This window comes from Candoia aspera, chromosome 7, assembly GCF_035149785.1.
Source record: "Candoia aspera isolate rCanAsp1 chromosome 7, rCanAsp1.hap2, whole genome shotgun sequence".
Lineage (NCBI taxonomy): Eukaryota > Metazoa > Chordata > Lepidosauria > Squamata > Boidae > Candoia > Candoia aspera.
Genome location: NC_086159.1, coordinates 11,844,448 through 11,870,493, shown reverse-complemented (window position 1 = coordinate 11,870,493; position 26,046 = coordinate 11,844,448). Strand labels below are relative to the sequence as shown.

At 38.2% G+C, this 26,046-nt stretch overlaps 1 protein-coding gene across 5 annotated transcripts in view; it reads left to right on the top strand.

Moving 5' to 3' along the window:
* AEBP2 (AE binding protein 2) overlaps positions 1-26,046 on the top strand; it is a 43,722-nt gene that overhangs the window by 4,324 nt on the left and 13,352 nt on the right. For 3 of the 5 annotated variants that reach the window (XR_010068337.1, XM_063308971.1, XM_063308970.1), the window contains exons 2-6: positions 8,191-8,398; positions 13,750-13,857; positions 15,336-15,522; positions 16,889-16,957; positions 24,159-24,283. Coding sequence is in view for 4 of the 5 variants with exons in the window: in XM_063308971.1 (XP_063165041.1) it covers positions 8,191-8,398; positions 13,750-13,857; positions 15,336-15,522; positions 16,889-16,957; positions 24,159-24,283 (697 nt within the window). In the remaining variant the exon portion in view is untranslated. The remainder of the gene's footprint in view (positions 1-8,190; positions 8,399-13,749; positions 13,858-15,335; positions 15,523-16,888; positions 16,958-24,158; positions 24,284-26,046) is intronic. The other 2 variants (XM_063308973.1, XM_063308972.1) reach the window with 1 other exon arrangement.

Below are 26,046 nucleotides of genomic sequence, written 5' to 3'. Positions count from 1 at the left end.
TCCAGTTTTCTACAAAAGGATTTCTGATCATGCAACAGAATCTCTCCCCTCCCCCCCAAAAAAAAACTGCTCAAGAGAATTCCCCAGGCTACCAGCGGAGATTTTGGAGGAGTTGGCAGATGGACGCCATTGGTTATAATAGCTGTCAATGGTGATTACCTCCCCGGTCAACCAGCATGTTTCCAAATACCAGGTGCCAGGGAATAACTGGAAGAAGACTGTGGGTAGAATTTGGAACAGGGTGCTGGGCTGTTCTTGTTTGTAAACTTGTGATATTCATAGCATTAAATGACTCATTCTAAATGTTAAGAATGAATCATTACAGTATCGTGTTCATCTGCAGTAAAAGAAAAAATTGAGGGTGACAATCGGATGCATTTATAATATATGAGCTTATGCATAGGAACAGATGGCAAAAATAGAGGCTATTTTGATGTCACCTTCGTGAAAAGGACATACAGTTGCACACAACTGTATGTCAGATTGTATGTTTCAGTGAAGCTTGACATAATCTCTACATGGTACAAAGTTAAAACATCTTTCTTCAAATCTGAATGTGTATTTGTTATTTCCATACAGATTCAAGATAAGAAAACTGGGAATATCGCAGGTGCAAAAGTTTGATCACTCTTTCCTGTCTATAAACTTTCCTTTGACAGAAATAACAGCTCCAGGCATTTTCTGTAGCTAGCTATGCAGCACTAGGAAACACATAGTTTTGGAATTTTTCCCCACTCTTCCTTGCAATCCTTAGTTTTAAATTAAATTATTGATTGGGAGTTCTCAAACAGGCAACGCATGCAAGGACTCCTAAGAGTGACCTTATTCTGTTGCAGCAACTCTGCATCTTAATAGAATTTGCTTATTACCTATTTCTTACTGTTCTGCTGTAGGCAATAGTAATTCACACACGTCAGTTCTGCGTTGGAATACAAAGTGATGCTCCTGTTTTGAGCTGACTCTGAAGGTTTCTCCGAACTGTTTTAATCAAAATACCGCTTTTTAGTTAACTGAGTAGAATATTGAAAGCAATAAGATCCCCCCCTCCAGTATTTAATTAGGTAATGATAGGTTATAGCTTTTCATCTATGATAGTCTTGTCTTTTGGGCAAGCCTAGACTGATGCTGTGCTTGATTGCTAGATTCACACAACGTAGTTTGCTCAGTTACTGACATAAATAAAAGTCCATTGGTGGGATACACACAGTAAGCTAGCTAAAATGGGGTTAGCTAGTTGTAACTCAGTGTGTTGGGCAAATGCAACCAATTTTTTTCACCCCAGTACCTGGCCATTTTAACCAATCACATGACATCCTTCCTGACATTTCATATGAGCTAGCTTGAAACCTGCTTGATAGATTCTTGCCATGTTGTTGAGCTTAACTGCATGTGCTTGAGTTGTTTATGGTTAATATGGATTATGCTGGCTTTCCTGAAAGTTTTTTTTTTGTCTGCCCCATTGCAGATAGCCAAATTGTCATAACTGCTGTTTAAAGTGCATGATTGAAAAGTCAGCTAAATCTTTTGTCAGAATCATTGAAGAATAGACCTAATGCAGCTGAATAGTACTGTAGTTTTTCTGGGCCTCCAGGGCTCAGCTGGAAGTCTTATTCCATTTCTTTTGCTCTGTATGAAAATGTGTACTTCACTGTGCTCTTTATTGCCTCCTTGAAACTTCATCTGTTTTTCATTCAAGGCCTGGATTTGCAAGTAGCGTTTTCCAAGTGTTCTTTATAAGCACCCTACTTTCCAGCTATGAAACGAATAACAGATTTGCTGTAGCCCTGCCTGGTCTGTTGGTTTGAAGAGAACAATGTAGAATTCTGCCTACGCTTAATTTCACAGACAGATTTCTTGGAGTCACATGGTTAGAAACTGGGGAGTTATGCAAATTTTAGGGGTTCTCTGTAGTGTGTTCTGTATGTCATGTCAAGGACTGCATAGTTCCTTAGAGCCTTGAAAATCAGTCTTTGGAGAGTTCTGAAAGGGCTGGCGGGGATGGGTCTTGAGGGCATAATCTTAAATTGATTTTGTTTCCTTCTGAGAAGTTTGGTTTAAGGCAGTGACATCAAGAGGCTTCTGTTTGATACCTTGGCTTGTAGTTATTGCCTTACCTAAATCTCTTGCAAATTAGATTTGCTCTGACACTATTGGCCTTCCAGAAACAAGATAATTGAATTAATGGTGATAATGTCATCATCTGATTTTTTAAATTTACTACTGAACACTAATTCCTCTGATTCTAATAGTTTATATTGTAGATGTTTCTTACTTCACCATGGATATTTTATGCTTTTGTGTACTATCAAGAGCGTTATGATTTCGACAGGATAGGAATCTAATAAATAAAATACAACAGCTAGAGTTTTCTTGGGCATCTGGATTATATTAACATATGCCCATTTCAAAACATCTGCATATCTTCCCATTATGGTAAAAATGCTGGATATTATTTATAGCCAGCATTAGTTAAATGGCTTGTGTCCTAAGGACCACCATGTACATTCTGAGGTTTGATGGAGAGGCCCTTCTTTGTCTACGCCTCCTTTTTGAAGAATCATTACCCAGGATATATGATTTTTTTCTTCTGCTCAGGATGGCAATTTGCTTTTAATTTAAATGCAGTTTCCTTTTAATTTTAACTTCTAGGTCCATATCCTAGTTTTTTTGTTTTGTTTTGTTTTTAATAAAGGTTGTAGTTAATGTTGATATTAGTTACTTTGCTGTTGCTGGGATTCAGTTCAAATTATTTGGTTATTTTCATTTTTTTGAAAAATGCTTGCAGTCTTGATTACTAAAGGCGGGATATAAATTAGTCTAGGAAAGTTTTTCATTTGTCCTAGGTTTTTGGAAAATAGATTTTCTACCTCTAGGAATATTTTATTGATGGTTTAACAGATGTGTTCCTTTTTTGACAGCTTATGTGAAACTTCCAGCAGTGATGAAATATATGTACTTAAAAAGGTCACAGATTTATTGGCTTCTGGTTGCTTGGAAAGCATTATTTCTTCTAGCTTCTGTGTTAGAATTAATGGAGCAACTGTTAAGAGAGGATCTTCAAAAATTCCCTATGGTTCTGTGTTTACTTTTCAAAAATGAAACCTGTTAGTCTGCAAGAATGAAAATCCAGTTACACCTCCAGAAACAAAACCTACATTTCATGATTCCCAGTGTTAGTTCTCTAGAATTAGCAGCATAAAAGTTGCAGGTCAGTGAAACTGGGGAAACCTGGTTTACATGCTTTTTGTTTTTCTAGCCACTCCTAGCCTTTGGTATCAAATGGCTTGATTACCATTATGTATTCTGTAGTCCTTGCAACTAATTTGCTTTAATGCTCTAGTCAAAGGTGTTGCTTCACCATGTGGAGTTCATTAATGGCCTAGATAGAGAAGCCACTGATCATTTGGCAAGGAAGGTAGAATTTTAAGTGCTCTCTAAACAAAGCATCTACATAGTGAAGTATGTATCTTGCATAGTCATTTAATTGATTCACTAGATCACTGCAGGCATTAGTAATTCAAAAATTTAGAGGCACAGCCTATCTATGTGTTGCCCCTAAATATAAAGTCTGCAGAGGACTGAGCTTAGCAATGTGTTTCATCAAAGGCATAGTGGATTTTTGCATTATTGTTAAGTTCAATCAATCATAGTTCTGAGATGTACAAAAACTTTGGCTTTTACAATAGTAGTGTGTTAGTTGTTTCTCATATGCCAAGTTAGGGTAAGGTTTGCATCCCTGAAATATGTTTCTATTGATTGTATTGTATGTCGACTTCCATAACCATTGACATAACTGCTCATCTTTGGGTCTAAATTGTTCCTGAGGGAAGATGGCCCTCATCTAGCTCTTTAGTTGACATAGGGCACATTTATAAACCGTTTAAATCCTCTCTATGTTGTCTAACCAGTCTTAGCCAGTGCTTAATAAAAGCTGCCAATAATATTTTCTGCATGCTCTGCTGAATTTGCTGTTAATTTTTTTTCTGAGATGGATTTTTGGACTATTCATTAAATTTGCCAAAAGAGATTATGAGCAGTAATGATGAAAGTGACTCCCCAGGAGGATAGAAAGGCATATCTGGAGCAAAGTATATTTTCTTTATTGTCTTTTAATGTAAAATACTGTTGCAATACTGTTATTTCAAACATTTAAAACAAGGCACTGCACAATACAAAATACAGACCTAAATATGTTTGAAACTCTCCCTGAAAGTTTCCAGTTTTAAATAAACATGTATGAGGAAAAAGGAAGATAGGGATCAAGAAAGACAGTGGACAAGGAGATAACGAGCAGCGTGATCCTATGCATGTTTACACAGAAACAGGTACATACTAGGTTGGTGCTACTGTTCCTTTTTTTCCCTTTGCACCCATCTAGTCATTCTGAGGTCTTCTGAAAACTTCCAAGAAGTTAATTGGCCCCAACCCTGCCAGCCTTTTGCAAGGCCCTGAAAACTTGGTTTCGTGCCCAGGTGTGGAACAGAGCCTGGCTCCTGGCTATGTTAATCGTTGTTTTGATGCTTAGTTGCTATGTGTTTTTATTTTTTATATTGTATGTATTTAATGTATTTTTATTGTAAGATGGCTGGAGTGATGTATGTGAGATGGGCCAGTATAATAAATCAATTGATAAAGCAAACAAACAGTCTGGCTGCCCCGAAACAGCCAGAATGCTGTGTCCTGGGAAAAAAGGAGAGGACTTTGCTGGGAATAGTGGAACATTTCATTTTTTACCTAGACAGTACCAAATGGGGTATTCTTGTATTCCCCAGAACATTGCATTCCAAAAATGGAATGTTTTGCACATCCCTAGTCACATTATCTAGGCTGCATCATAAATACCCATGCTAAGTTAAAATAAGTACCTTTAGTAGTTGTTTACAAACCACTGTATTATTAACAAGTAGCAATATTTAATGTTCCCTCAAGAAAGTTATTTTATAAGACGGGAAGATAATGGAAGAGTTAATAATTATGCAGTGCTTATAGAACTTTGGATCTGTTTTAGCTATTTTTTGTAAAATGAATATTAGGTGAATTATGAATACAATTTTCTTGATATGAATAGATTAAATTTATTATTACAAAGTTTTGTCATTTTGCTAAAGAAAAAGGTGAATACATGTAAAGAGAACTGACTAGAAGTGTGCATGAAAAAGCAAAGGGTTTTTATTCTGAATTCAGAACAAAAATACTATACTTGCGATAATCAAGATGGCTGTGTTCTATTGGAACAAAGCTTGAAGTGGCTCGGAGGGTTTCCAACTTCAAAACAAATCTCTTTGAACATACACATTCTGTTTCAGGCTCAGAACACTTGAAAAGGCCTGTTCCAGGAGCAAAAATGGCCTATTTCAAGTTTGCTTTCTTTGACCAGAAGACTTGAAATGCTGCCACTCAGGCAGCCAACTTTTGTTCTGAAGTTGGAATGCAGAAATTAGTTTTGAGCTTGGAACACAAAACCATTCTGAGCTTGCAGTGCTCTGTACATCCCAATCCTTAGCAGAGCTTTTGGGGGAGGGAGATGCATTCACAGAGATTGATCTGGTAAGCAAGAATGTCCATTAGCAGATAGATCAATAGATAGGCATACAATCCTGACCAAGCTCTTCTGGAGGACTTTTTCAGCTAGTTGAGAGAACCTAGGAATTTTTATATTGCTTTGATTAGGTTGCTGGTTTTAGTCTTTGCATTATTATTATTATTATTATTATTATTATTAGGCCATTTTATGTTCTTCTAATTATTTTTGTATACTGCTGAGAGTTACATGCTTCTAACAGCCTAGAAATCTAATAAATAACAGGTATCCAGATTAACCACTGGTATCATTGTGGCTCACAAACATTAATTGAGTGACCACATTCAGATGCATTTCTTAATGATGAAAACAATTCATATTTTGAGAAACACTTAAAGTTTGAGGATAATGGGTAATCCAAACTTTCTTATGGTGAGCTCTACTTGTATTTTGCTGTCTCCTGCTTCTACTACAGCTTTCTTACCCAAAAACTTGCTTCTGAAATAATGGGAAAGCATGCATTGGCATGGAATATTATAGGAAATTTGCAACAGAAAGGATAACTTGGCATAAATCTGAGAACCTTTTTGGGGACTAGAAATGAAATGGCAAGTTTGGCTCAAAACTATTGAATCGATTCTGTAAAGACATTGATGTTTTATTTTTCTTCGCACCTGATTTATTACTGAACTGCACGCAAGTGTCTCAGATGTCTTCAGCATGATATTTTGAACTGAAGTGCTAATCAAAGAAAAGTGCATTTGGAAATCTCTTAAGTCTGCCCACATTCCAATCCTTCTGATCTGACAAATGCTATTTACTTCATTATCGCTTGAATATCAATTTAAGTTGTTGTAAGATATTTTAGGGTTGAATGTTTCTTGTTACAGCCTTTGATACAGAATGTAAAAAAAAATTCAACTCAGAAAAAATAAAGCTTCTAGGATATAGAATTCAGAGTTAGGTGTAAAGGAAAATTATATGCTTTTGAGAATTTTGATCCTAGCAGTTGTTTTGGAACACCAGAAATGAAAGGAGTCTGGAGTAGCATCTACTCATTAGTTCTTCATTTCAGTAGCATTTTATCAGTGTGTGTAAGATCATCTTATTGTTAAGATTGTTTGGAATCAGAAAGCGTTGACAGTCACCCCAAGATCTACCAGGACTCTTTGATGAGTGACAGGACTCTAGCCTCTGCTAACTCTGTTACCTTAAGTGATTATCTAAACTTCATGTGAAGCTAGTACTCTTCAGAAGCACTACAAAAATGTCAAGAATAAATTCTCAGATTTCTAAAATGGAAAGCCACATCACGCAGTAGCAGGGTTGGGCTCTGGTTAGTACTTTGATGGGAGACCTCCAGGAAATACACCAGGGCCATAGCTAGACTGGAACTCCTCTCCCCACATCACACACTTCAGTACACACATGCACATGTGTGTATGAGATACATGAGAAGGAGGCAATGGGAAATACTCTGAATTGTGGCCAAGAAAACTACACAGATATTCCCTTCTCCACTTCCATTGAAAAAGGGTTTATTCTAGCAAAGAATGGAATTCTGCTGGGGCGTCCACAACTCTATTTTCCAATCCTTGTTTTGCTTGAATGAAATTCCAAGTTTGATCCTTGGCATATTTATTTTTAAAATTGTTTAAATCAAAATGGGGGAAGCTACTCCCACAAAATTGCTGAGCTTCTAATTGTGACTCCCCTACCTGGGGTGAATGCTGGAAGCATTTTAATTCAGAAACAACACCCGTATTCCTACCTCAGCTTTAAATGGGCCTGGAGAGTGTTGAGTAGCTTCTTTGGCTTTTTGCTATGTTGAGCTTATAAGGACCTCTGTTTTATTTATTTGATACTTTTATCCTGCCTTTCCTTTAAGTCTTCAAAGCAGTAGGTGTGACATTTTATATCTGAGGGAGCCTGTGGTTAAGATACTGGACCAGGCCTGGTCCGGCATTTTAAGGACAGGCTCCCTCAGATATAAAATGCTCATATTTGAAGCTTGGCAAGGTTTTCCCACATGCACTTTTACAATCTTTTGATAGAGATCTCTTATAAAAGGTTTCTGAGAAAACTTGGTCATCATGAGATTAAAGCATAGATTTTAAAGGTGACTATAGATTAAACACTAGCATGCATTGAATAGGACTGAATGAAACACAATAATGGCATCTTTTTGAGTTAGCTTAGGAATTGTTCAATTTCATTGTCACCTGAAATTTTAAATAATATCTTCCAGACCAGTTAAAGACCCATGAGAAAGTTGCTGCTTCCTTTAAACATAAAATAAATATAATTAAATGATTTATAAATGTTTATTTTGTGAGGTTTATCAATAATATTAATTTTCTGTGGCTTTGGGGGGGTACATTTGAAATCCTTGCAGTTTTCTTGGCCACATTTTTGGAAGTGATTTGCCATTTCCTTCTTCCTAGGGCTCAAAGAGAGCAACTGGCCCAAAGTCATCCAGCTGACTTTATGCCTAAAGCAGGACTAGAACTTAGGGGCTCCTGGTTTCTAGTCTAATTTCTAGTTCGGTGCCTTTAACCACTACAACAAACTGGCTTGACAAAATATAAATATATTTAACTGTATTTGGTGAAATTGTCCCTCTACTGAAAATATAAGGTAATGATTAATTTTTTTCCCTCTTCATGCAGCATAAGCAGTACCATAATGGATGTAGACAGCACAATTTCCAGTGGACGTTCAACTCCAGTCATGATGAATGGACAGGGAGTGACTGCTTCATCTGCAAAAAGTATTGCTTATAACTGCTGTTGGGACCAGTGCCATTCTTGCTTCAACTCCAGTCCGGATCTGGCAGATCACATTCGGTCCATACACGTAGATGGTCAGCGAGGAGGGGTTGGTGTTTTTTTAATTGCCCTTCAATGATATTTGCATTGTATGTTAAACCAAAAACTAAATATGTTTTTTGGGGAAAAGCTATGCTGTTATAATACGTACATTTTAAAGTAATCAAAATAACTTGAAACTATTAAAACCAGTGAATTTCGAGACTGGGAATTAAAATAGGCTTGATATACAAATGATAAGGAACACTCGGTGATAGGACAATGGTATCCCCATCTGTATAAAAGAATGAGTTGTTGCCTATATTCTAGATGCTTGCTATCATAGGCAAAAGTGAGCTGAAGAGGAAGGAAAGGAGAACAAAAGCAGGTGAAAAGAGGGAGTCAGATGTTCTTTCTTTTCTTTATTTTTTATCCCACCTTTATTATTTTTATAAATAACTCAAGGTGGCGAACATACCTAACACTCCTTCCTCCTCCTATTTTCCCCACAACAACAACCCTGTGAGGTGGGTTGAGCTGAGAGAGGTCTGGCCCAAGGTCACTTGGGGAATACATGGCTGTCCTAAAGGCTTGATAGAAAAAGTGGGTTTTGAGATAATGCCAAATAAAACCAAAGACAAACATTTTGTGCACATTTTCAAATAGAGGGGGAGGAGCTGTCAGATAGATTGAGTGGTAAAATTGGAGGAGTAAAGATTAGAGATATGGATACATCTGCATCTGAGAGTGGATGTTGGGGCTTTGCGTTCAGAAGGAGTGATGCACAAACCACCACCACCACCAGAAAGCATCCTTCCTTGAAGGGCTAAAGCACCTTTCTTGGAAGACTCCGCGCAGTGGCATCAAAGGCCCCAGCTGTTTCCATGTATATGTGTACAGAAAATACTTCGTTGGGATTTCAGAAGCACCTTGGAAGTGGCTCTGCATGTTCAAACATGGAGGAAGGCTTCATAGCTGCACTGAGCCTTCTGGAGAACACTGCTTCTCTAACCGTTTAAGGAAGGGTGCTTTGCTTGTGCCAGCATGCTTTGTGATCTCCTTTGAATGCTTCACATGTCCCTAGTTTATACAAGGGAAAGTGAGGCAAAGGGGGATTGTTTTGCGAATAGTGGAAGTTTTAAAGTCTGCATGTGTATGTAAGAGAGTCAGATACTAGAACAGCACAGATTCTCCAAGAGACACACTATTGATTGTTGAAGTGATGAAATAGGAGGAGTTGGAAAGTTGGTGAAGAAGGAATGAGTTGTGATGAAGATGCTCTAAGCTGATGATTTTCTAGATCCTGTCCTCCTGTCAGTGAAGGATTACTATTTCTGTACCACATTTTTGAGGTCTTGTGCAATATAGTGCTAGTTCTGTCTGTCAGTAATGTTAATCATTTAACTGAAAGGTGTGTTGTATAGAACTTCATCTAGGCCCAATTTTGCACTTTTTTTTTAATTACTTGGTTTCCAAAATCAAGGAAAAATAATTACTGAAAGATGAAATAGATGACTTTTGAGTCATGAGCTTCATTTAATAAATTTCAGATTTAAATTGCTAATCTGTTCTATTTATTATTGCATACTTTCTGTAAGTTAGGGTAGAATTGACAACCTTGTATTTGTTCCCCTTTAATTAGTTATGATAAATTTTTCATTGGAAATGCACATTATATACCAATTTGAGTGTCTTTTTCTTTCAACAAAGCTAGAATCATTGCCAGGATCTAACCTTTAACTTGTTAAGAGGGGGAACAAGTCAGACTTTCCTGTTTGCAATTTATGATAAACCTCAGCAAGAGCTGCTTTGGTTTGTTGCACTTAGTTCCACTTGAAGGCATCCAGGAGAGCTACCAAGCAATACTGTTTATTCCAAAGTAAATTAAAATTCTTTACAGTTTTGGTGTATTGCAGCCCAAATCATATAATTATGTCAAGTACTTTTCTAGAAGCAAGCTGTAGGAATGTGCATTTCCTGCCATTCCTTCTCCGTCCTTGTTTGACTTAGCCATGACAAATAATACCATGTGTACCAATGCTAATCATCATTTTAAAGGGGTAAAGATGCTGTCTTTGTGGGTGGTTCGAATGGATCACTGTTTTGATTGTCCCGCATTGTTTCCAGAAATGGCTGTGTTGGCCTTGATTGCCTTTCTCTGAAGGGGAAGGTTGAAACAGACTCATCTGGTTGAATTAAGTAGTAGTAAAAAAACTCAAGTAAACCTTGAGTTATTTATAAAAATAATAAAGGTGGGAACAAACAAACAACTACTGTATAGCTGATCCAGAATGTGGTGGCACATGCAGTTATGGGCACACCTCAGTCTACCCATGTGAGCTGAACTGCTTGCTACTGAGCTTCCAGGAGCAATTCAAAGTGCCAGTGATTTACCTATAAAACTCTTCATGGCACAGGGCTTGCACATTTGCAGGACTGTCTCCAATTATCTCTGCTTGCCTGACAAGATCTGACACAGTTGGCATGCTTTGGGTCCCATCAGTTAAGCAGTGTTGTAGTATGGGACCTAGGAAGCAGGCTGTCAGCTCCATTTGGTAGACCAGACCAAGAAATTAACTACACAGGAAGGCTAAAATTACTTTTATTGGGATTAGCTATAATAAGAGAATCTTGCAAGTTTGATTGTGCTGTACCTCTTCATCCTTATAGTTTAGTGAATTAAGGAAGCTTCTGTCTGAGCCACTTCTGAATGTTATCTGGATGTTCTGGACTTAAAAAATGTTTCAGCCTCTTTAGCTTAGGCAACAGCACCTGCATATTTTGTCCAGATCATATTCATTACTCTCTATACATTCTGTCTATGTCACCACACCTGCCCAATGGAATAACATTCCACCTCCAAATTCTTAAGATCTCAATCCTGCCAGCTTTTAAAAAGGCCTTGAAGACCTGGTTCAAGGGTAAGGACATTCTGTGAGCCCATTTTTAATGTTTTGAATGTGAGTTGCCTCTAGCATGATGTGTTTTAATGATTTTTGTTGTGTCTTTTTAAAAAAAAATTAAATCCCAGAGTTGCTTGTTGAGAGGGTGGCCATACAAACTAAAATTATAAGTAAGGTTTGTCCTTCAGGGCATTATGCCAAAGACATGCTGTTTGGAGTTCCCAGTGTTGTGATTAAAAAGCTCATAACAGGTGCAATGGGAAGGAGCCTGAAAGTGGGCATGCTTTGTGGGGCCTCCTTTGGAACAGATTGCTGCCACTCCCATGACCTTCTGGGAATTCTTAAAAAGTTGGCTGTTTTGGAAGACTTTGGAGATTTGAGTATTGTAGAGTTCTCAGTGCCGGGAAGTATTACTTTAATTTTTAAACTGTAACAGTGTGTTTTATTTCTTTAGGTATTACTGTATTATTGCATGGGCTGCAGCTGTTGCTTTTGTACACTACTTTGAGTCATGTTGATTAAGTAGGTTGTAAATCTATAAATAAAGATAAGCCAATAAACCCCATTGGAAACACATGTAGGGACAATTTCTTGAAGTAATCACAGTTTCATTTTGCCCCTGTAAAATAGTAATCCTTAGTCCCAAAGCAAGATTCTGGTTTTAGTATTCTTGCAGGAAAGAAAATGGAAGCAAGGTCCCTGCAGCTGCCCTGTTCATGGCTGGTGAATGGGGCTGAGCTGCTTGTTCCCTTGTTAGTTTGTTCTATGCTTGGTCCCCTGACCAAAGATAGAGATAACAGCATGATACCCTTTGGCACTGCTCTGCCTGGATGATAAACTTCTCCTAATTAATGGGAATATTACAGTTTCATTGGCTGCATATACCTGCATTCTTACACCATTATGCATATAAATTTCTAACATTCAGGTCCAACTTGAATGCAGAATTCATTGGTTTTTACAAATGCCATAATACTTTGTCCACACTGAACTACCACAAAAGTCTTTTTAGTCATTGTTAACTTATCCATTATATGTGTAGTGCATGGAGATGAATTGTATACTTTATCAAAGTAGGCATACTGCATCAGTTATATATACTTACGTAGTAATTAAAGATTTTTACCCTTACTCTTTGACACTTAGAAAATGAATGGTTTCAGTCATTTAAAGTTTGCAGGGTACGGATAAAATTTCTATATGATGTAAGATTGACGGTAGTAACAAGCTGTATGTAGAGAAACACCACCTGGTAGGTAACTGGGAGAATAGTTCATCTATTTCATTTGACATTTGTTGGATTTTCCTTGCTCAGTTTTAAATAGCAAACAATTCCTTTTGTATTCAGCACATTCCTTGTGGGTTATTTTAAAGGGATGTTTTAATTCATAACCATCTTAACCAGAAAGATGCATGTTGTTATCACAGAGCACAACTAGTTACAAGAGTCCAAGACATTTGTCTTGACTTACTAACTAGAATTTTATTTGACCTATCCCCATCTTTCCAAGTATCCTTTGAGGGCTTGGGACTTCTCTTTTCATTACAATATGGAAGAGAAATCGGTGTTATCTTCTTCAAAACCACTTCAAGGGAAAGATAGATGTCAGCATTTGAGGCCACTGAGGATGTCCACGGTTAGTTTGAAATATCCCATTATTTGAGATATTGCAGCTTGGTAAAGTTAAGGCAAAATGCCATTTCATGATTTATTAAGTATATTTTTAATTAGCTGGATATCTTTTAAAGTAGAATTTGCCACTTCCATACATTTTCACAAATTGTCTGGAGTTTTGTTCTCTATTAGTCATGATGCAATCTATTTCTAACATTCTGGAGTATGTAGAATTGAAAAAATGAATGGGAAGAGACACTTTTGATGACAGCTGATGGGAGTTGCCTGTAGCTGCACAGATGGTAGGACAATAATTCCAGCTTTCCATGGTGTCTGGTGGGTTAAAGCCAGTATCAGAAAAAAACTCATGCCCCTAAATTCACCCAAGTATCTAGGATACAAGAAATGCCAATTCAGATCCCTTTGGACAGCACCCTAGTAACTTCACAAATAGGCGGTGATACAGGGACATTGGTACAATTTTCTAGGGGCAGAGATAAGTATTTTGGTTAGGCTCTTAAGTAGTCATGAATCAATATGCACTTGCTGAATTTACCTAACCTTTTCAAAGTGGCCTCTTAGTTCACGGAACTAATTTAGCAACTTCAGCTGTAGGTTCATTTTGTGATGATCCTTGTTCTTCGCTGTGAATTTGGATTTTTTGAATAGTTGAGTCTGTTTTAAAGAAAGCTAGATGGCTTCTCTTAACATGCTAAAGCAACGTTGCTACCAGCAGTAAGAGCCAGTCAGGAGATGCATTAAATGTGCTAAAAGCAAAGGTTCTCTACAGAAATGTGTACTATTCTCAGGTACTTTATTCGGTTAGCATAATAACCTGAATGTTAAAAATATGTGACAGATAAAGCTTCCACCTAACTTAATTCTTGTGTTTTGTCTTCCTAGGTATTCGTTTGCTTATGGAAAGGTTGCAAAGTGTATAACACACCATCAACAAGTCAGAGTTGGTTACAGCGGCATATGTTGACCCATAGTGGGGACAAACCTTTTAAGGTAGGGTATTTTCTAAGCAGGCTTTTTAGCCTACCTGGCTTTCTTTTATCTCTGGATTCAGTATTAATTAAAATATTTATGTATTTACCTGAACGGAAGGCATTCCCCTCTCTCCCTGAAATAACCTCCTTTAAAATACAAGAGTAGTCTCCTGTCTAAGCTAACAGATTCAAAGGAGAATAAAAATACAGTAGGACAAACTGACTGACTTGAAAATATTTGGGCAAACAGTGTTACTTAGGGTTGGTGCCTGCTTGATCACTCTGGAAAAGCTATTCCACATTAAGGGAGGGTTTTTTGCTAGGCCATATAATCAGTAGAAGAAACTTTGAGAGGCCCTCCCTACCACATATCTGTGCAAGCAGCTCCATGTGTTTGGGACATTAAATCTTTGAACTGGGCCTGGAATCAAATAGACAGTGGGTATAGCTCCCATGCTATTGGCGTTTGATGATCCCAACTAGCCCTGTCAGTGTCCCCATAGCCCCGTGGATCAGTAGGAAGTTCCCCTGTCATCTTTAGGAATAACCTCCCAGAGAAAGCTTGACAGTTGGGAATTTCAGAGTATAGATCCTCATGGCCAAATCACCTAACCCAGCAGTCGTCATGGGCGGTGAACCAAACACAGGTGGTTAAGAGAGAAATTATAATTCCTACTTTATTCTTGGCAGTTCATCCAACAAATTTGTGTTTCTAGTGTTGATTTTGGAACAGTTTGCTAATTTTGTTTATGCCTCTGCCCCAAGAAAGGCTTCCAGTGCTGGAGAGAACTTGCATCCCACCTGATTGAAAAATCCTGTAGCTTTAAATTAGATTTGATGCTACTTGCAGGTGCAAGTAGCCTCTTCAGGGTATTAAATGACAGTGACAAAAAAACGAAGTGAAGTGGAAGGCTGTTTGCTAGAATTTGGAATAGTGTGGTTTCTTTCATGTCCTCTTGGTTAATGTTCCTGATGAGAGGGAGGGTGGGAGGGGGAGGGAGATTTCCTCCTGACGGCCGAAGTTGCGGTCACAGAAGATAACATGTTACTATGTTTTAAGAAGTGCAACACTTAAATTGACTTTTGCTATCATACTTAATATTACTGTTAGATTTGTTTTGAGAATAAGTATTCACACAAAAATCATGAATATCTGCTGTTACCTATGCAAAGAATCTGTTGCAGTTGGTATGATTTCATTTTGTTGGCTATGTTCTCCTATCGTTGGAATGGATTTATTGCTCTAGTGTTCAGAAATCAGCTTTATCTGCTATCATTTCTTGGTTGCCCACAGTGTTGCATTAAGAACAATTCAGGGAAGTTAATTTTTAATAATTGGCATCCTGTTTGAACCAAGCACTTCTCAGTATATTGACTGGGATTGCTCAATTGTAATTTTCATAAAAGGATTATAGCAAAGTAAAACTGAATCAGCCTGTTCCTTTCTTCTGGGTTCAGTGATAGCCTCACTGAGTACCTCCAATTTTGTTTTTTTAGTGCGTTGTGGGAGGATGCAATGCTAGTTTTGCTTCACAGAGCGGGCTGGCTCGGCATGTACCAACACACTTCAGTCAGCAGAATTCATCAAAAGTTACTAACCAGCCAAAGGCAAAAGAAGAGTCTCCTTCTAAAGCTGGAATGAACAAAAGAAGGAAATTAAAGAACAAACGGAGGCGCTCTTTACGTAAGCCCATGCATGTTTTAGTTCTATAATAAACTTTATAATGCCTTTGTTGGCTGCTTGCTCTATTTAGTCAATAGCTTTTTGCCAGTCTTTCACCCTGTTACAAACCCTCTGATTTGTAGCTTTAAATTTAAGATCTTGCTCCATGGAAAATTCAGGGAGATGATTACACCTGGTATCTCAGTATGTATCTTCTTACTTAACCTCAGCTCTGTAGCTGGAGCCCTCAGAATTATGGTAGGCAGAGGCTACGTCTGATAGGATTTCTTTACCCAACAGGATACATGGTGCGTTGGCATCCAGAGGACAATGATTGGTATCACTTTTGTAATCTTCTCTGGAAGCCTTTTTTGGGCTGAGAGGCAATGTAAAAAATCTGATGGTGTTGGCATTGCATCCTGATAGTCAAAGAAGTCCAAAGACCTGAATGGTTACCAGGGAGTAGCTTAAGGGATCTGCAAGGAACTCTGCATTCCCCACTCTGAACTCTTTAGGAAAAAAAGATTGCAGTTTTGCCATTATTTTTTGTAGACAATGATGAAAAACAGTTTTTGAAACAAGCTTAATATATAACCCTATCAGAAGTAAAAAATAAATAAAATCTCAGTAATCTAACTGAAATTTCACCATACAAACTGATCTTAGTATTTCAGTTTTGTTGAAATGATGGCTCTAAAAGGATGTTTGTTAGAGTAAATTCTTGCTTGAACTGATCGCTTAATACAGACATATAGTCTAACATGATAGACTTGAACTGGAAAAACCCAGTTCGGTCCTCATTCAGCCATGGAGTTCAGTAGAAGAATTTGAGCTGGTCGCTATCTCTGAGCTCAATCTTACATCACTAAGTAGTTGTAAAGATGAAGTAGGGGATGTATTAGTAAATACAGATGGAGGCTGTTTGTTTGCAGGGATTGTCACTGGAAGTAAGACTGTCTCAGCTAACAAAGATTTGGATAGTTTTGTTTGTTGGAATTACCTATCTTTTCTCATGGCGGCCCTCCTGACAGATGCTCTGTGCCCACGCTCTGAAGGATCTTCTTCCCTTTGAATCCAGAGCACTTTCTGTGTGCCTGCTTTCTCTTTAAACAACTTGGCCAGTCATCCATTATCAGCTGGGATACTTCAAAGAGGGGAGCTCCTTTAGGCCCCATGAAAAATGGAGGGGGATCTATACAGGCATAACACGGTTTTTCAAGACTGACTTTTGGCTCATAATGCTGCTGTTGTCTGAGTTCAAAAATGAGTTCTACAGTTGCATAGGTGATAGCTGCACTGTATTGAATCTGCCACTCATTTCACAGAAACATGTAAGGTTTTAGGATACTGGATATATAAAGGCCTTTGACTCTGCTGTCCTCTATAGGGCTGGTGCCAGACTGTGCTGGGGAACTCTTAACCACTGACAAGAGAATAGGAGTGGTCACACGTCATGGTAAGCCAGAATTCTGACTCGCTGTGAAAGGGCAAGTGTGCTAATGCACGCTGCTCAGTAGCTCCCACTTAGCTTTTGTTAGCGGGACTAGCTAAACAAACCAGGAATGCTCTTTCTGAGGTTTGCTTATTGTGGCATGCAAACTATTTAGCTTGTCTGTCCCAGGCAAGCCAGGAATTGGAAGCCAAGAACAAACCATGGCTTATAAATCCGATAGTTTCAGAGGAAAAGTAGTCAGCCCTCCTAATCTCCATCTCACAATAAATAAATCATAGGAGTTTCCGCAGGCTGATATTGGGTGTTGTTGACAATTCACGTGCATTGATAAATTTTGTGCCAGCTGCAGCTTCTGGGTTGTCTCCAATGGCAGCCCCACACACAGCATGTTGCAGTAGTCCTGATGAATGGTGATAAAAATGTGAGTTACTGTTGCTAGGATATCTGGGTCCAAGCAGGACCACAAGTGGTGTACCAGCTGAAGCTGGGCAAATTCCCTCCCCCTTGCCCCTTCCTGGCAACAGTACCTGCTGCTATTTAAAGATCAATTCCTTCAGTGGGAGCAAACTCCATCCAAAATGACAATTGGGAATTGATGTTGTTTGGATACCCTGTGATCTATTGACAAATAGCAGCTCTGTCTTGGAGGAATTCGATCTGAACTTAACTTTGTCCCATTCAGATCCTCTCAGCCTATAAGCACGGCATATCCAGCTTGGCCTGGGGTGGCAGTATACAACTGGGTGTATACCAGTTGGGGACACCACACTGTGGAGAGATGGGTGACCTCCCACAGCAGTTTTATGTAGATATTAAGTAGTATAAGAAAGAGTCCCAAGGAACCCCATATTATAATAACGAAGGACTTGAGTGCTTCTCCTCCAGCATCAGTGACTGATGTTACCCACTTAGGTAGGAGTAGACCACCATTAAACAATGTCTAATTCGTAACCCTTGCAAGTAGGCCAGAAGGCTACAGGTTCAATGGTACCAAAAGCTACCGAGAGGTCTAGAAGAGGCCAGAGGGCCACACCCCAACATTTAGGTCCCCAAACCTGAATCCAGATGATTTGTTTCAGCTAGAATCTTATGGATAGGACCGGGATCCTGGTTTGCTTCAAGAGTTCATTAGGTATGACCACCCAACTTGTAAATTGATTCTGGGTGGCTTAGAATTGCAAAGAAGCATGAAAACAAAAGAAGTAAAAACAATAATAGAATAATAGAATACGAATGCACATTCCTAATGCCTGAGTATAGAATTAGATCTGTGATTCTGGTGTATCTCAATAGTATTCATCCTGCCTGCACTTCTGTTAATTAATCAAAACTTCCATAATCAAAATAGGAAAGTTCTCAAGGACAGTAATGAAAAATTTCATATTTTGATCATGGAATGTTTGTGCCATTGAGAATAATCATAATCCTTCTGAATCTATTAATTATTAACATTATTGGTACATGTGTCCCCCATTGGGGGAGAGGGGTGGTAATATAAATCTAATAAATGTGGTTGTGTGTTTCAGGATCTAACTAAACTGCCATGCTTGGCAGATATTTGCATGGTTTTAAACAAAAATAATCAAAACATAAAGCTGTGGAATTGAAGGCATAGAAGATGGAGAAGAATTATGCTAATGCAGCAGGGTTCCTTCCCTTTACAGGGTCCTGACACATCCTGAACAACGCTTCTGAAAATAATTGGATCCTCTGGAACTTCATGGGATGTTTGGATGAGAGTAATTTTCTTGGCACATCTCTTGGCTCAAGCTACGATCTTCTGATAGCTTGACTTGATTAAGTTGGTTTGGTTCAAAGTCATGTTTTGTGTTGCAAGCCACTGTTGTCTGGATTCACTGTAATCTGTGAACAGTGGTTTCCAAGGCATAGGGACTATGTTCACACAACACACTAAGTTAAAATCAAGTGCATTATATCTAAATCTGATACATAAACCAAGTCATTGTTAAGTTGCCTGCTGACTCATGAATGCATTGTCATTTCTCTGTGACCACAGCTTCAGGTATATTCAAGTATCAAGTACATTGATTGATTATGTGCCATCACATTATTATCACTTCTTAGTGGCCACATACATAGATTTTCTCCATGACAGTCTGTCCCTAAGCTGGTCTTTCAGGTCTTCCAACAGCACATCCATTGCCATAAATGAATTCATCCACCTTGCTGCTGGTCGTCCTCTTCTCTTTCCTTCCACCTTTCCCAGCATTAGAGCCTTCTCCAGAGTGCTGAGCCTTCCCATAAAGTGTCCAAAGTAAGATAATTTGAGTCCGGTCATTTGTGGCTTGCGTAAGAACTCTTGAGTTGATTTGTTCAGTAATCTGTTTGCTTGTTTCTTTGACTGTCCACAGTATTCTCGTGAGTCTTCTCCAGCTCCAAAGTTCAAGAGTGTCAATCCTCTTCCTATCCTACTTCTTCAAACTCCCAACTTTCACTTCCATAGATTGTCATGGGGAATACCAAAGCTTGCACTATGCTGATCTTTGTAGGTATAGACACATCACGGTATTTGACTATCTTTTCCAAGCCCTCATGGCTGCTCTACCAAGTGCTAGTCTGTGGCGTATTTCTTGACTGCTTGTTCCTTTACTGTTGATCCTAAAAGGCAGAAACTGTCGGCCACTTCAGTATCTTGATTGCCAATTCTAAGGCTGGTGGTTCTACCTGATGTCATTAGTTTTGTCTTTATATCTAATTTTAGACCCTTTAATTTTAATTTTCACGTTACTCCTTGACTTTTATTATTACAGCTTGCAGATCTTTTGTACTTTTGGCTATCAAAGTAGTCTCATCAGCATAAAACAGTGTATTGATGTTTCTTCCTCCAGTTTTACTATACGCATCTTCCAATTCAACATACACTGTACGTTGAATAGATAAGGGGAGAATATACAGCCTTGTCGCACTTCTTTGCCAACCTGGAGTCAGTCTGTTTCACCATGTTCTGGCCACACTGTGGCTTCCTGACTTGTATATAGGCTTCTCATAAGGAAAGTGAAATATTCTAGGATTCCCGTTTTTCTAAGCACATTCCATAGCTTGATGTGATGGACACAATCAAAGGCCTTTCTATAATCAATAAAGCACATAGTGACTTCTTTTTTATATTTTTTGGCTTTCTCAGTTATCCAGCATGCATCAGCAATTTATGTCTTGTGTTCCTTGGCCTTTTCTAAAGCCACCTTGAACATCTGGCATCTCTCTTTCCATGGAGGGCTCTAATCTGCATTGGATGATCCTAAGCATTATTTTGCTAGCATGTGAAATTAAGGATATTGTACAATAGTTTGCACATTCTGTTAAGTCTCTTTTTTGGGTATTGGAATGTAGATTGACCTCTTCCAATCTGTTGGCCACTGCGCTATTCTCCAGATTTGCTCACATAGCTTAGAACCTTTACTGATTCTTCTTCTGTTGTTTGCCATATTTCAGTGGGTATTACATCAGTTCCTGCAGTCTTCTGGGTTGGTAATGGCCGGACTGCTGATCTAACTGCATCTTTTAGTACTAGAGGTTCTTGTAATTAGGGAATATCTTCTAAGGTATCTTGGATGTTGACATTTCTACTGTATAGTATTTCAATATACTACTTCCATCTTTGTTTGATCTCCTTTGAATTGGTTACTAGCTGTCCATTGGCATTCTTTAGCATACCAATTTGAGGTTGGAACCTCCTTCTGAGTTGAAAGTTCTTTTGAAAGACTTCCCTTATTTTTCCATGTATGTTTCCATCTTTAGTGGCTTTAAAGATGTTGTAATACTGCTCTCGGAAACTTTCTGTTAAGTTCCTTTCTGAGATTTTTGTCTTCCTGGGCATTGGCTTCTCTTCTCTTCTTGGCAATTTCCAGTTTGATCTGACATATAGTTTGCTTTCTTCTGTTTTCATTGAATTATATTTTTAATATAATATAATATAATATAATATAATATAATATAATATAATATAATATAATATAATATAATATATAATATAATAATCAGCTATCACGTATTGATGTCACAAATGATATTTTCTTATCTCCACTGCCAACTTAAATATATTATTGTTTGTTGAGAATTATGAAATGATCCACATCTTTAGTGACCTGATCCTGCATGAGTGTTCTTCAGAAAACCAACGCTTAATATTGTTGGATTTAATCCACTGTTGTCAGATGATTTTGGTGCATAATCAGCTGAAGTGTGATCTTCCTTGTTTTTCTGTATGAGATATGCCTAACTGTTGTGGACAAGAGGTAAAGGAAATTTAGCTAGATAAATATTTTAATCTTTGCTTGCTTGGTCTTGAAGATACTGCCTTTGCTAAACAGCTGAAGAGAGCTAGGATCCATAAGCCTGTTGTAATTTGTTCAGCATCCCAACCTGGATTTGGATGTCTTCTAAAAAAAATTAGCACAAAAAGTATTGTTTTCAATCCCAGCTCAAATTTGAAAGTTTCTGTGAGTGCCCATTTTCCCCATTACATTCCAGTTGATTGGCAGTCCACACAATGGTGTGTTAGGTCAAATACTTCTGCAAGGGCATAAAAATTAGTAAGTGGCAAAGCATAATTCAGATCTCCTCCCCCCCATTCTTCTGGTTCAGTTGACCACAAATCACTATCGTTTATATGTTCAGTTTGATAAAAAATTACTGAAAAAATTAACCTTTCCCCATATTTTGTATTTATTTCATTGTATCTGAACTGGATTCAAACAGTTACAACCATATAGCAGCTACTGTTGAACTAAGTGTTTTCTCCAAATAAGCAGGATATGCAAGCTGCTTGAATTAAAAAAAAAAATAATGTCTTGAGTTCAAGGGGTAGAATTATAGCCCTGAGTGGTTCACACTAACAGTAACCCAGAAACTTCCTTTTATTGTTGCATATATAGTAGTAAGTGATTATATTTATTGTATGTTGGTTGGTATTACGAAGTTGTTCGGTCCTGAGAAGCTGTTGAATGAAGATGACTCTTCCATGGAAGAGAACTGTGAAGAGAAAGAATATTGGCTGTTACGCAAATGTTTTGAGAAGGATTTAGTTTAGGAGCCATGGTCTGAATTATCTGGATGAAGGACTGTGGGCATGAGATGAGTTGTACTTCACAGGGACAAATAAAAGTGTGCTTGGCTGAAACATTGCAAGTTTAATCAGGAATGCTTTAATCTTGTGAAAATAGGAGGAAAGAAACCATGAAATAATGATCTCAGATAAAGTGTTTGTATTGAAGGAGTGCTGTGTAACAGCTCATTAAACCACTTGCTGAAAAATCAAAAAACACTGGTTCATAAAAGTTCATGGTCTTAATTGTCTGCCCACTAATGCTCAGTGTATGAAAAATGAATTAGCTGTGAATTTCAAGCATAGCAAAGCAAATACTTTTCCCACATACACTGACTAGAACTACCCTGTTAGGAAGGAGCAGAACGACTGAAGAACAGTGTCTCCAAACACCAACTCTTGTAATTGATATAGAAGGATACCATGGTTGATGGTATTAAAGGCCATGGAGACATCTACATGAACTAGGAAAGGTACACTCCTGTACCCAGGTCCCTCCAGAGGTTATCTATGGCGGTGACCAGTGCCATTTTAGGCCTAGGTCCAGGCCTGAGGTGACTGGAGGAGATACAGAAAATCTCTTCTCTTCTAGGATTGTCTGTACTGGGTCTCCATCACCTTCTCTAAAATCTTCCCTAGAAAGGGAAGGTTAGAATCAGTTAGTGCCTAAAGTGGTTAGATCAAGATCAAGGGTTTTTCAGAAGGAGGCACACCACAGCATTCTTTAATGTGGTTGGCACCACTCTTTCCCTTAATAAAGCATTAACCATCTCCCCAATCTCCCGAACTGCACAGAAAAATCGGGTGAGGCATGGATCAAGCTATCCATATCCTGCTTTAACCTCAAAAGAATTGTAGATTACCTCACAAAACATTGCATCTGCCATCTCTCTAGACCTTGTTCAAGTGGAATCAAACTTGGAATAAATGCAGGTGATTTTTCTGGCAAAAAAATACCCCTTGCAAACATGTCACAGCAGTTTGCAAGAGAATTTTCACCCCGTTTTTCCCTAAAAGGGAACTGATAACCTTGAACAGTGCCACCAGACATGACTGTGCAGACCCAGTGTGGGTGAATAAGTTGGGAGTGACTGAAGGACAGCCCCTATTTTAAAAATTGGGAAACCAGGTGGTGTGACACTAATACCTGTGAAGATTTTAGAGAAGATCATTAAAACTATTTGTAAGCATTCTGAAAAAAATGTAGACATTACCAGAGGCCAGCATGGATATATGAAGTAGTAAGTTTTAAGCTGACCTAATCTCATGTTTTAATTGGGTAATTTATGCAATAAATTGTGGGAATGTGCACGAGGGAGTATGTTAATGCACGCATAGGCAACATACAGTATTTTCTAAACAAGGAATTAATCTATTAAGTCCAAAATCCATTGCTTCAAGATCTGCTAAATGGATGTTTTTCTGTACTTGCAATAATGATCTTGTAATACTAGTTAATTGCAAATGAATATAAGATAGCAGTATGATATGGTTGCAAAATAAAGCAAATGCAGTTTTGTTAATGTTATTACAAAGTGTATTTTTCAAAGCACAAGAAGTAATAGTTCTACTTTATCTTCTGTTTATCAGATCCTTCCTTGAGTATTATACCCAGTTCTGGAAAGAAAAAATCAGGAAAATTGAAATAGGTCCAGAGAAGGCCAAGGAGGTTGATTTGGGGACTAGACCCTTAAGATTAAATGAACTGGGAAGGGTTAATTTTGAAAGGGGAAAATATAATGCCAGCTTTGAAATGCCTAAAAGGATTTAACAGAGGAAAAAGGACATACCTGTCCTTTATCACTTGAATGCAGGATATGACTTACAAAAGGCAAATTTCAATTAAACATTAGCAGAAGACTTCCTCATAGTAAGAACAATTTGACATTAGATCGGACTACCTGGAGAGGAGATGGGCTCCACTCATGATATCAGCAGTTCATATTGGATTATGTCCACAAGATGGTTGCCATTTTAAAAACGGGATCATTGTAGGTATATGCAGTTCTACAGCCCTTAAACTGGAGAAATCTTTTTTCCTTCTTTAGTAAGATCAGAAAAGCTGAACATTTAAGTATGTTACATATGATCTTGCATTATAGTTGAAGGCTTGCTTTATTTTGTTTTTTACTTCCTCAGCAAGACCTCATGATTTCTTCGACGCACAGACCTTGGACGCAATACGACATCGAGCTATTTGCTTTAATCTTTCTGCTCACATAGAAAGTTTGGGAAAAGGCCACAGTGTTGTATTCCACAGTACTGTAAGTATTATTATCTACAATACTTGGTATGTTTATACACTGCGTGCACAATTATTAGGCAAGTTGTATTTTTGAGGATGAATTTCATTATTGAACAACTACAGTGCTCTCGGTCAATCCAAAATGTTAATAAACCTCAAACCTGAATATTTAAGAAAGTAAAAGTGAGGTTTTGGCTTTCTTAGGAGCATATCTACGTGCGCACAATTATTGGGCAACTATTAGTGTGCAGAATTATTATGCAACTAAATGAAAAACGAAAATTCCCCCATCTCACTTGTTTATTTTCATCTGTTAAAGTGAGAATAATAAACAAACAACTCAAAATTTACAAATAAACATTTCTGACATTTCAAACAAAAAATCAGTGACCAATATAGCCACCCTTCTTTGCAATAACAGCCATAAGCCTTCCATTCATGGAGTCTGTCAGTTTCTTGTTCTGTTGACGATCAACTTTTTGTGCAGCAGCAACCACAGCCTCCCAGACACTGTTCAGAGAGGTGTACTGTTTTCCTTCACCGTAAATCTCCCGTTTGAGAAGGACCCACAAGTTCTCAATAGGGTTTAGGTCAGGTGAGGAAGGGGGCCATGTCATGATTCTTTCATCTTTGTGGCCTTTACTGGCTAGCCACTCAGTGGAGTACTTTGATGCCTGCGATGGAGCGTTGTCCTGCATAAACGTCATGGTCGTCTTGAAAGATGCAGACTTTTTCCTGTACCACTGCTTGAAGAAAGTGTCTTCTAAAAACTGGCAGTAGGTTTGGGAGTTGATTTTGAGTCCATCTTCAATCCGAAAAGGTCCAACTAGCTCATCTTTAATAATACCAGCCCATACCAGTACCCCACCTCCACCTTGCTGGCATCTGAGTCGAAGTGGAGCTCTGTGCCCGTTACTGATCCAGCCACGGGCCCATCCATCTGGTCCGTCAAGAGTCACTCTCATCTCATCAGTCCTTAAAACCTTTGAAAAATCTGTCTTCAGTTATTTCTTGGCCCAGTCTTGCCATTTCAACTTATGTGTCTTGTTCAGTGGTGGTCAAGTTTCAGCTTTCCTTACCTTGGCCATGTCTCTGAGCACTGAACACCTTGTACTTCTGGGCACTCCAGGTAGGTTGCAGTTCTGGAATATGAGAGCACTGGAGGATAATGGGTTCCTGGTAGCTTCACGTTTGATTCTTCTCAAATCTTTGGCAGTTAATTTGCGTCTTTTTTTCTCAGCACGTTTCTTGCGACCCTGTTGACTATTTGCAACAAAACGTTTGATGGTTCTGTGGTCACTCCCCAATATCTTAGCAATTTCAAGTGTGCTGCATCCCTCTGAAAGACTTTTTACAATTTTTGACTTTTCAGAGTCAGTTAAATCTCTTTTTTGGCCCATTTTGCCTGAGGAAAAGAAGCTGCCTAATAATTATGCACACCTTGATATAGGGTGTTGATCTCCTTAGGCCACACCCTCCCTCATTACTCAAATACACATCACCTGATATGCTTATATCCAATAAGCATTCAGGTTTATACAGCTTGGAGGTGGAAAATATGCATAAAAATGATGATATGGTCAAAATACTCCCTTGCCTAATAATTGTGCGCACAGTGTAAGATCTCCAGTATTTTTGAAACAATCTTTCTGCACTGATATTTACATCTTAGTACATTGTAATCACAGATTTAATTTAATGTTACTCAAAAGTAGTAGAAAAAGTATTTTATAAAGATTTCTATGCTGTTCTTCCAAGAATATATACACGTGTTCCCCTCCT